This window comes from Ranitomeya variabilis, chromosome 6, assembly GCF_051348905.1.
Source record: "Ranitomeya variabilis isolate aRanVar5 chromosome 6, aRanVar5.hap1, whole genome shotgun sequence".
NCBI lineage: Eukaryota > Metazoa > Chordata > Amphibia > Anura > Dendrobatidae > Ranitomeya > Ranitomeya variabilis.
The window spans coordinates 316427798-316440738 of NC_135237.1; the positions used below are offsets into that span (position 1 = coordinate 316427798).

At 39.4% G+C, this 12941-nt stretch overlaps 1 protein-coding gene across 2 annotated transcripts in view; it reads left to right on the forward strand.

The window, feature by feature from the left end:
* Positions 1 to 12941, forward strand: part of CDH20 (cadherin 20) — an 818630-nt gene that overhangs the window by 689725 nt on the left and 115964 nt on the right. For both annotated transcript variants that reach the window (XM_077269730.1, XM_077269731.1), the window contains 2 exons: positions 2970 to 3264; positions 6578 to 6697. In XM_077269730.1, coding sequence (XP_077125845.1) covers positions 2970 to 3264; positions 6578 to 6697 — 415 coding nt within the window. The remainder of the gene's footprint in view (positions 1 to 2969; positions 3265 to 6577; positions 6698 to 12941) is intronic.

Consider the following 12941-nt stretch of genomic DNA (forward strand, 5'->3'; position numbering starts at 1 on the left):
GGGACCATTTTAATCCCGTCATGACCTTGGGATTTTCCGTTTTTCCGTGTTCGTTTTTCGCTCCCCTCCTTCCCAGAGCCATAACTTTTTTATTTTTCCGTCAATTTGGCCATGTGAGGGCTTATTTTTTGCAGGACGAGTTGTACTTTTGAAAGACATCATTGGTTTTACCATGTCGTGTACTAAAAAACGGGAAAAAAATTCCAAGTGCAGTGAAATTGCAAAAAAAGTGCAGTCCCACACTTGTTTTTTGTTTGGCTTTTTTGCTAGGTTCACTAAATGCTAAAACTGACCTGCCATTATAATTCTCCAGGTTAGTACGAGTTCATAGACACCTAACATGACTAGGTTATTTTTTATCTAAGTGGTGAAAAAAAATTCCAAACTTTGCTAAAGAAAAATAAAAAAAAAAAAAAATTGCGCCATGATCTGGGGTCGGTTGAGGGCTTATTTTTTGCGTGCCGAGCTGACGTTTTTAATGATTCTAATTCGGTGCAGATACGTTCTTTTGATCGCCCGTTATTGCATTTTAATGCAATGTCGCGGCGACCAAAAAAACGTAATTCTGGAGTTTCAAATTTTTTTCTCGTTACGCCGTTTAGCGATCAGGTTAATGCTTTTTTTTATTGATAGATCGGGCAATTCTGAACGCGGCGATACCAAATATGTGTAGGTTTGATTTTTTTTTATTGATTTATTTTGATTGGGGCGAAAGGGGGGTAATTTAAACTTTTATGTTTTTTTTATTTTTTTCACATTTTTTTTACCTTTTTTTTTTTTACTTTTGCCATGCTTCAATAGCCTCCATAGGAGGCTAGAAGCAGGCACAGCACGATCGGCTCTGCTACATAGCAGTGATCTGCTGTTCGCTGCTATGTAGCAGAAAATCAGGTGTGCTGTGAGCGCCGACCACAGGGTGGCGCTCACAGCTGCCGAGGATCAGTAACCATAGAGGTCTCAAGGACCTCTATGGTTACAATGGAGAAGCATCGCCGACCTCCGATCATGTGACGGGGTCGGCAATGCGCTCATATCCGGCCGCCCGGCCGGATGCGGTAGTTAAATGCCGCTGTCTGCGTTTGACAGCGGCATTTAACTAGTTAATAGGCACGGGCAGATCGCGATTCTGCCCGCGCCTATTGCGGGGACATGTCAGCTGTTCAAAACAGCTGACATGTCCCGGCTTTGATGCGGGCTCACCGCGGAGCCCTGCATCAAAGCAGGGGAGCTGACCTCGGACGTACTATCCCCTCCGAGGTCAGTAATGGGTTAAACACTTAGGAAGCCTTTACAGGTGTGTTTTGTTAATTATTCTAATTTACTGAGATAATGACTTTTGGGTTTTCATTGGCTGCATGCCATAATCATCAACATTAACAAAAATAAACATATGAAATAGATCACTCTGTTTGTAATGACTCTATGTAATATGAGTTTCACTTTTTGTATTGAAGAACTGAAATAAATTAACTTTTTGATGATATTCTAATTTTGTGAGAAGCACTTGTATGTGATGTTTTTTTACCTGGTGTCAATGTCACTATTCACCCAAATGTGGCTTATTTCCTTATTTATTATTCCCCTTAATCTAGATGGTAGGGGTGCTATGTAAGCTCAGGACACTCTCAAATAATCATATAACGCCAAAAAAGAAAAAAGAGCACAAAAAGTCCCAGATAAAATCTAGATAATAATTTATTCAACAATACAGGTAAACACCATGAAAAATCCAGTGAAGAATCAAAGTAGGCAAAGTGAAGTAGCTGACTTAACAGGTATAGCCCCCCCCCCCCCCCCCCGAGGAAGCCCACGGCGAAACGCGCGTTGGGGCTGCACTACTCAGGTGACAGCAGTGGAGACAATGGGTAAGGATACTATTTGATACCCCTAGCAACATGAATGTATCTTAAAGTGATATATACCCCATTTTTTTAGATAAGTAATATTGTGACTGGTTTGGTTTACCTTATATATGGATATTACTCTAATGATATACTACTTTAGAAGCTGCATTAACTTAATATTTTGAGCACCTTGATACCCTCTACCAGCGACTTTTCTACTTTATGTGATAGCATTGTTTCTGTGATTGATATTTTGTGTCCTCCCATCCACCTTGATATATGCAATCCCTGGGTTTTATACCTGTTAAGTCAGCTATTTCACTTTGTCTACTTTGATTCTTTACTGGATTTTTCATGGTGTTTACCTGTATTGTTGAATAAATTATTATCTAGATTTTATCTGGGACTTTATGTGCTCTTTTTTCTTTTTTGGCGTTATATCAGATCGTTGTGAGCATCGTTTACTTTGGTCTACTGCTGTAGGCTATTAAACATCCGCCGATTGGTAAAGATTCCTCAATCGGCGGTTGTATTGTGCTGCCGGTCGATCTGTATAAACGAACCTTTATATTTCCATTCTCTGCAGGAACTTACACAGTATCTTTGCTGCCATACTATTGCTCCTATTTGTATGCAAACCACGCCAAATGAGGGAACGACATTTTTGCTTGCTGCCATCCAAAGGTGTTAAACCTGAACAAACCTGACCCTCTCCACTGCTTCACAAATGTATCCAACCTAGACAGTCCTCTGTGACCTACAGACATCTGCAGAACATATCTACATCATGTCCTGATAACTTCTACAATGTATTAGTGTAGCTCGTAGGATATTACCTAGACAACTGAGGAGGTGAGGACAGTTTTTTGCCCTTTGGAACAGAAACTTCTACACCTCATGGCAAACCTCAGAATGGGTCTCAAGCACAACTATTTTTTCAGGTTCATTTTTATGATGATTTCAGGAAAACCCATTTAGTGTAAAATATTCGAGGTTATTCAAAGCCATCCATAAACTCAATTGTGTACATACTGTCATGTGTTAGAGTTCAAAGCAACATCATCGAAATAGATGATATACGCATAGTAAGTGCATGTTTTGTAATATTTTTACTTCTTTTTATAGCTTCATTCAGATATGGATGAAGGAGATGGCTCAATAAAATACATACTAACTGGTGATGGAGCAGGAACCATGTTCACAATTGATGATTCGACAGGTGACATCCACGCCATACAAAGACTGGATAGAGAAGAACGAGCTCAGTATACTCTCAGGGCCCAAGCTCTGGATAGAAGGACTAATAGACCCATGGAACCTGAGTCTGAATTTATTATTAAAATCCAAGACATAAATGACAATGAGCCAAGGTTCCTTGATGGACCCTACACAGCTTCTGTACCGGAGATGTCACCAGTTGGTAAGCAAAAAGAAAAGGTCTTTATAGTCTTGCTGCAACTTCATTTTTTTCTTCATTACTGGTGATATGTTTTCCCATTTCTTAGAATTCTGTAATTAATTGTACGCCTTTAGTTTATGTGAGATATTAACAGGCAGAGCCGAATGGAGAAGCATTAGCTATATCACATAAAGTAAATGCATGGTGAGGCACTTTGCAAGGCTAAAACACATCTATTTCATAAAGAGTATAATAATCACACCACAGACAGCTGCATAATGGTACTTTGTGGTAATTACTATTGCAATGGTAATACATCTGACAGCACAAGGGATTAGACCACCATGGCTTTCCTTTGTCTTCCAGCAGGTTAACCTGATGCATATCATTATCTTCATATAGCAGGATTCACTCTACAGCAAATATTTTTCTTTACTGATATCCAAGGATTTTTCCCCCCGGAATAATGTAATGTAATAAAAAGGTTTTATTCTGAAATAAACACAAGTAGACTATATTTACTACACCATTACTTCCCATTAGATGCCTTTTTTCCACTTCATGTATACGTATAGAGCATTGGTGTTTTGAGAATTTCAATGGTGGGATACCGATTTCTGAGAATCAGCAACTAAAGTATTGTAGTTACAGATGCAGCATCATACAAGGTCAGAATGGGATAATTAGATCCATCAAAAGTAGCGATCGTGAGCCAAAGTACAGCTATAAAGAACATGTCCATCTTTAATTGCCTTGTAAACTGGGCTATTATTTCACATACAGCACATACAGTATCATACATTAAATCGAATAGATTATATTAGCATTAACCCATCAAAATATGTTTTACAGTTAAGTTATTTGTGCCAAAGCAATGGTTAAATGAGTTGTCTCCTGTTGAACCTTAGTGGCTTTTCTTATGTCAGAATGGGAGGGGGCAAAATCGCTAGTGTTCCCATCCAACTCTGGGATCATGTACAAAATAGGTCTCGTGATGGCCCTTATTGCTTGTGGACCCAGAGCTGTCTTAAGGTAGCGATCAACATTAGTCTAAAGGTGATCTGAACAGATCATTTCAACCAAACAATCATTTATTGGGTAAAACCTAGCAATTAACGATCTTTTTAATCAGAGAATGTAAAGTATTTTTCCATGTTTAAACCTTTCTTCCAATAACTTCTAGTCCACATAGGATCTTTCCATGAGAGAATGTTCCTAGAATGATCATTGTTTATTTACCCAGTGTCTTTGAACACGAATGGCTGGTTGGCTGGTGAGGTGACTAATGGACTAAATGTACATTTACGCTAAAAGATTGTCATGAATGGTCATTCCTAGGAACGCTAATTACATGATAATCTTTCAGTGTAAACAGGTTGGCAATCACGTGATGAATTAGCAAAATGCTCATTCATCAAGTGAAATTATATTTTGTGTTGCACAAAAATTATTGCTCTCGACAGCATATTGTTCTTTGTTAACAGGACTCGCGCTGTTGAGGACAATGGCAGCTTGTGCAAAATGACTGATCTTTTATAGCTTATTCAATTCTCATACATAATTGTGGTCTGCTTGTTTAAACAGGCTATTAAATGACCACATGTTGGTAAGTATTTATCTATCTGGGGTAGTTTAATGCTGAAAATTAGTAATGTAAACCTTTAGTGCTGCAACAGCGCACCAATGATTCACCAGATGATTGTTCAATGCTTGTTCAACCACAAGCAGTGGGTATGAGTATGGCTACCTTTACTCCAGATATGTCACCATGAACTCATGTGGCTTTCAAAAATTATATCTACAGTTTGGAAATGGATGTCAACTATATAGTGTTGTAAAACAATATAGACCTTGCCAATAGACTGGCAAGGAAGCCTCGGAGATGTGAATACCAGTGACCATACTAGTAATATAGCGGGTGAAACAACTGGTCAGTTATCACACCTCCATCTATGTAACTGGTTGTGCTTATGAATGTAAGATGAGTGAATTGATAATTGGAGCACACACAACCTATAGATCAGATTTACAGTATATATCTTTACTAGAGATGGGCGAACCCGAACAGTAAAGTTTGGCATCCGTACCAAACACCTACTGTTCGGGCACGGACACCAAACACGGACTTCACCTGAAAGTTCGTGTTACTGTTTGGGTTCGGCTACCCAAACACCGGGTGTTTGTCGCGCTATCATGTGCATGTCAGCGTGGCAAATATTGCTTCTGTACGGCGGTGAAATCATCCACACCGGTCAGAGAACTGTGGTTCCCACGCTGTCAAATAACAGCATGAGCGCTCAGCTGTGATCAGAGGTAAAATGTTTGCCTCCGGTCACTGGTGTCAGCTGATGGGACTACAGTTCCCATCATCCAACACCTGCTGCCACTAATAACAGCAAGAGCAGGAGCGGCTGATGGGTGTATTTATTAGCTGGCTCCTGCACTGTAAATAATTAATTTAACAAAAAACTGCATGGGTTCCCCTGTATTTTTGATAATCAGCCAGGCAAAACTTACAACTGGGGGCTGCAACCCTCAGCTGTCAGCTTCAACAAGGCTGGTTATCAAGAATAGAAGTTTCCCCACCCCGTGTTTTGTGATTATTTAAATAAATAATTTAAAAGAATGGCATGGGGTCACCCTATTTTTGACAACCAGCCTTGCTAAAGCAGACAGCTGGGGGCTGGTATTCTCAGGCTGGTAAGGGGCCATGGATATTGGCCCCCAGCCTAAAAATAGCCACCAGCAGCTACTCAGAAAAGGCACATCTATTAGATGCGCCAATTCTGGCGCTTTGCCCGGCTCTTCCCACTTGCCCTGTAGCGGTGACAAGCGGAGTTTATATTTGTGGGGTTGATGTCACCGTTGTATTGTCCATCTCTAGTCTTTACCAGTGCTAGGAGTAAACCTATTATGACTATATCTTGCTGGAAATGGTGAAAGAAATCTTAGATATAGCATGAAATATTTACATGCATAGCACACAAAGAAATAGAGAGCAGTGAAATTAAAGACGTCCGTAGTCTAGAGAACAGGTGGTTAAAGCAGACATCATGGTGCCCATGAATGGTGAATCCAATATACAAGAGGACAGAAGAGCATTAATAGCCTTCTGTAGCTTATCTCTAAAAATGGTTTCTTCATTATATTGTTAGACTACATTAGTGGAATGGAAGATGTGTCTGGCAATTAATCTTCCACTGACAGGTGGTTAAATACTTAGTGTTGCTGTCATTATGCAAAGTTTGCAAGTTTTTTTTATTTTTATTGAAGAGGCTAAATTAGATTTTCAGCTCTTAATTTAAAAAAGGTCAATGTTTTCTCTTTTTGTCAGGTACCTCTATTATCCAGGTGTCAGCAACAGATGCAGACGATCCTACTTATGGAAGCAGTGCAAGGGTTCTGTACAGTATTTTGCAAGGACAGCCATATTTTTCGGTGGACTCTAAAACAGGTAATTACTGAGGATGCTAAATTTACATGGTGACATTGAAGGCAGCTCGCTGAGTGTTAAGACAGAATTGAAAATTGGTTTATTGATCTAAAAAAGGCATGCTTAAATTTCCATTAGTCACATGAAAACGATTTATCCAGTTTCATATGTATATTAATATTTAACTATGTCTGGTTGACTGACAGATAGTGAAATATATATAGATTTCAGCTATAAAGTATAGTCTATACCACAGTAATGTATTTCAAAATTCATATATGTAGGTCAAAATTCATATATTCATTGTTTGCATATATCTTGGCAACCGCAGTATGGTGCGACAATTCTTTTGTAGGTTCAGTATATATGCCAGTCATTGCAGCTTGCACCTGCTCACTTTTGCTTCCTTCCGTTTGGTGGTGCTGGTCAGTAATGTTTTCTGTAGACAGACATATGGGCAGACAGTTAGAAAGTCAGAAGAGTCAAATAAGATTTTGGAATTATCAAGCAAATCAAATAGGCTTCATACAGACGTTTTTCACGTATGTGACCTATCTGTGGTTTTGAAAGATAGAATACACACCCATTATAGTCTATGGGACTTGTTTTTTTGAAGACCCATCTAAAAATTTCAGAGACATGTCCATTTTTTCTTGTATGATGGATAAATAAAACCAATACAAGTCCATAGGTCCGTGAAAATCACACAGATTGCATATGTTTGCTGTCAGTGGTTAACATTGCAGAGATAGGAGAAGCTTTTCAATTTGTTTATTTTGTTATGCATGCATGAAAAACGCTGATGAAACACTGAAGGTAAAACTAACACACTCAATTAACACTGTTGGTACTCACATCCATATTTTTCTTACAGTATATGTAAATGAGCTGAGCACTGATCTTCATGAGAATCTGCCTCCAGAGCTTATTTTTAATAAATGGGGGATGTTACCAGTGTGAGACAAGTAACTAACACAGAACACAAGAACTGAACTTTGTCTTCTTATAAACAAATTTTTTTGCTTCTCTCTGAGCCCTGCTGTATTACCACCCTCTCTGCCTGTGAAATGGAAGCTGAAGCTGAGATGAACCTGCAGATGTGTCAGGTATAATCACACACAGCTCTGCACTGAGATCCAGAGAGCCGAGAGCGACCATTACCCTTCACATATTAACGCCTCCTTTCATGTACAATATGCTCTGGAGGCAGATTCTCATGCAGATCTATGTCCGGCCCATAGTCCTGAACAGCTTATTTACATATAAGAAAAACGTGGATTTCTCTGGAATAAAACATCAGATCACAGAAGCTAACATTTTATTTATCTTCCTATGACCTACATTCCCATGTAGACGGCTTAGGAAAGTTGATCCTACTGACAGATTCCCTTTAAGCTAATAAAATAGTAAAAAAAACTATACATGTTTGGACTCTCCTTACTCATGCTGACCTGGAGAATCATGTTTCTAGGCTATTTTCACAACACAATGTCCATATACTATATGGTAAAATGAATGGTGTCATATTCAAAACTACAACCTGTACAGCAAAAAAAAAAGCCCTCATACATCAATATCAGAAAAAATAGCAAAAATAAAAAACATTATGAGTATTTTAAAAAGACTAAAAAAAAAAAAAAGAAGAAGAGGAAAAAATGAAAATGTAAAATCAAAAATTGGCAGCAAAGAGAAGAGGTTAAGCTTGTGTGTCATTTACTAAACCAAAAACTGGAAGCCAGTTGTTGATGATGTTAGTTAATCTTAGAACTATAAATTATGTAATGCCTCACAATGTGAAATGAATGATTTTATGTATTACAGGCCTATAACTCAGACACTTTTCAGGGTATTTACCAATATATTGTTGTACCAGAGTTTTGTAACATCCACCCTCTATAATATTAAACTGTTCTTAAAGGGATTTCCTTGCATGTGACATTTAGAATATATCTACAGTACACCATGGATGATAAATATATGATCCATTAATACCCATTATAGGGTCCCAAAATCCCTGCTCCTTTCCACGTTATATAGATTTTTAATTACACGGCCAATTATCATCTGTTCAAACTGCTCCTTATTACAGTCACGCAGTGTGGGGGGCTCTAATCCCTGTTCTACTACTCATAGGAGTCCCAGCAATAAATAAATCACCTATATTTTGCATAGATGATAAATGTCAACTGTGGGAAAACTAATTTTAAACATGTATTTATGTTTAACGATTTTTTTTAATTTTATTCCAGAGACCCTAGATACACAAGTACCACTAGGCGTGCTGGCCCTAATCCAGTATACAACGATTGACAGAAAATCTATACATCCTTTAAGACACTTTCAACTCAAAAGTAATTTACATTCCAACTTATAATGGATGGGCAGAGTAGCAAACATTTTATACTTGGCTGCAGTTTTATAGGCTGTTTTATTCTGAAACCACCACTGGCCCATTCATAGTTAAAAATAGTAGCTGCAATCATTTATGCCATCACATTTTCATTAATGAAAAGTACATTTTGCAAAACTTCAAACTTTAATATATAAGATAACTACCTGAAGAGCCCAGCATAGCCCGGGCATAGTAACTAACTGTGGTTACTTATAGCACCTCACGTCTCTCATTTTCCCCCTTACATCTCTCATTTTCCCCCCTCACATCTCTCATTTTCCACCTCACTCCTCTCATTTTCCCTCCTCACCTGTCATTTTCCCCTCAGTATACTGTATACCTGTATGTGATCTCCCCTGAATACAGTATATACCTGTATGTCATCTCCTGTATATAGTATATACCTGTATGCCATCTCCCCTGTATATAGTATATATCTGTATATCATCTCCTCCTGTATATAGTATATAACCATGTGCCATCTCCTCCTGTATATAGTATGTCATGGAATATCATGTATATTTCAGTCATGGAAATCCAAGTTGCTGATTGGTCATGGCAAAACAGCCTCGACCAATCAGGGACGGGCACAGTCCGGAAGAAAATGGCCGCTCCTTCCTCCCCGCAGTCAGTGCCCGCTCCGTACTCCCCTCCGGTCACAGCGCCCGCTCCGTACTCCCCTCCGGTCACAGCGCCCGCTCCGTACTCCCCTCCGGTCATAGCGCAAGCTCCGTACTCCCCTCCGGTCACAGCGCCCGCTCCGTACTCCCCTCCGGTCACAGCGCCCGCTCCGCACTCCCCTCCGGTCAGCGCTCACACAGGGTTAATGGCAGTGTTGTCCGCGGTGTAACGCACTCGGTTAACGCTGCTATTAACCCTGTGTGACCAACTTTTTACTATTGATGCTGCCTATGCAGCATGAATAGTTAAAATATGTAATGTTAAAAATAATAAAAAAAGTTACATACTCACCCTCCGGTGGCCCCCCCCGGATCGAAGCGGCCGGTTACCGATGCTCCTCGCAACGCCCCGGTAACCGCTGCATGCAGTGCGGTCTCACAAGATGATGACGTGCGGTCTCGCGAGACCGCTATGTCATCATCTCGTGAGACCGCAATGCAATCTTCAACCGGACCACGCGAGGAGCCTCGGTAACCGGACACTTCGATCCGGAGGCTCCAGAAGGTGAGTATGTAACTATTTTTTATTTTAATTCTTTTTTTTAACAGAGATATGGTGCATACTATGTGACTGGCCAATATACTACGTGACTGGGCAGTATACTACGTGGCTCTGTGCTGTACACTATGTAACTGGGCAATATCCTATGTGGCTGGGCAATATACTATGTGGCTGGGCATTATACTACGTGGCTGGGCAATATACTACGTGGCTGGGAAATATACTACGTGACTGGGCAATATTGTGACTGGGCAATATACTATGTGGCTAGGCAATATACTACGTGACTGGGCAATATACTACATGACGGGGCAATATACTATGTGGCTGGGCAATATACTACGTGGCTGGGCAATACACTACATGGCTGGGCAATATACTATGTGGGCTGCGCAATATAGTACGTGGCTGGGCAATATACTACGTGGGCTGCGCAACATACTACGTGACTGGGCAATATACTACATCACTGCGCAATATACTACGTGACTGGGCAATATACTACATAAATATACATAAGCGGAGCACTCCTGCGCAGATCATGAAAAATGGGGTGCAAAACCTGGCCAGTAAAGTAGAATGCATAAGCAAGGAAGAAAAAGACTAGACCAATAACGGTATGCACACCCATAAAATATACAAAATATCAAAAACTTTTATTACACCTGAAAAGGACAAGTACACAGTAAAACCATTTAAAAAGGCCTGGATACAGAACCATAGGCCGCCACCCCTGAATACATGTTACAAAAAAATGATAATAACACACATGGATAAAGTGCCTAATATTAAATATATACAATGTCTCTTGTTTATGCAGATAGTATTTCAAATCACAAAATAATACATGCCACAACCAATGAACATACACTGACCAGTAATCAATTTGCTGAGATTCTATAGACAGAACATATCAGTATAGAGTTTTAAATGAGCATGCTCACTGTCCTGTTCAATGTGAAGAATATAAAGGCATAAAGTGTTAAATGGGCATGCTCTTTGCCCAGAATAGTGATCACAGAATAATAATACATGCCACAGCTAATGGTGATACACTGACCAGTCATCGATTTACTGAGACTCTATAGACGGAACATGAAAGTATAAAGTTTTGAATGAGCGTGCTCACTGTCCTGTTCAATATAGATAGAATAAAGGCATGAAGTGTTAAATGAGCATGCTCTTTACCCAGTGTATTGATAGCATGAATAATACTATCTGAGCATGGGCATAGACCATACGCCCAAGACCTTAATCAGGCACATACCAATCACCCCCTATTAATTGAAACACACAGAGAGAGATCTATCACAAGTCTGGCACAATAGCCTGCATGGAATTGAATGAAAAAAGGGAGAAAAGGGAGAAAGGAATGTGCCAAAAGATACAGCACCAATGCTAAGTAATGGTATACCATGAAGCAGGATGCTTGGAAAAAGCAGGAGACAAGCTCAGGGGTGAGGCGAGAGTGTCATCTTGTTCATTGTGTTGGGTAGCCTCATCAGTCTGGGATTGGACATTATTATATGGAACTTGGACCTGAATATGGAGGAACACGGCCTCACTATGAGGAGCTTTGTGTTCCTATCGTCATGAAGATTGCACATAACGTGCGGATACCAGCAACACTACAATTATGTGCCCATATTCTTTGAATTACAGACTGGGCCATTGGCGATGCAGTGATGGAGGCCCACATGCTCTATGACTATTTTTCATTTTTTATTTTTACTTTTTATTGTGTATATGTATGTATGTGTGTGTGTATGTGTATATATGTATATATATATATATATATATATATATGTGTGTATGTACTGTATGTATATATGTGTGTATATATGTGTATATATATATATATATATATATATATGTATATGTATTATTATTATTTTTTTTATTTTTTTTTATTTATTTATTTTTCCTTCCATTTTTTGTTTTATTTTTTCTTCACTATTTGGGCTGCAGGATTGAGAGGAGTTGGATACATATATCGACGGGGATCTGTCTGGACTTGTTGTAACATATGGATTTGGCCATTGTGAAGTGTAACACGATTCTGTTCAACCTAAGTACTCACATGAACTGACCCATAGGATTTGGCGCGTGTTACTTACCGACCAGGAACTAAAATATTTATGGATCCCATTGCTATCAAGTTATGTGGATGTATACTAATAATTGTACTCCTTGTTATGGGCTATGTAGCGAGCTATGTATCTGCACCATGATGCGAGTTTTTGTGGCTGTATACAAGGTCGGACACCCGTTCTATGGGTGCTCCACTATAGCCCTATTTATATAGATAAAATGGTTGTGCATATACTTTTTTGGCTATCACTATCCATTGACCTGACAGTCCATCTGGAGATATTATCACAACACGCTTTTCCGTGGATATTCGGTTATCAACATAGTAGTGGTTTATTCCACCTTATCTGGTTTGATACCTCTGGGGCTCTAGGAGTCTTTACTCTACCCCGAACGGCATCCTAATCTTTCTGCTGGATATGGGTACTTTTGGGTCTGCTATGATGGCTGCCCCTCTGTGACTGATTCCTCCGTTGGTGTCATCCTTCTGAGTATGCGCTTGTATGGGCCTTACTCATAGTGCTAATATAGCATCACTGCTTTTTCTAATATAATATTTCGTTTATTTGTTGCGCCCGGATGCATTTGTAACATATAGGG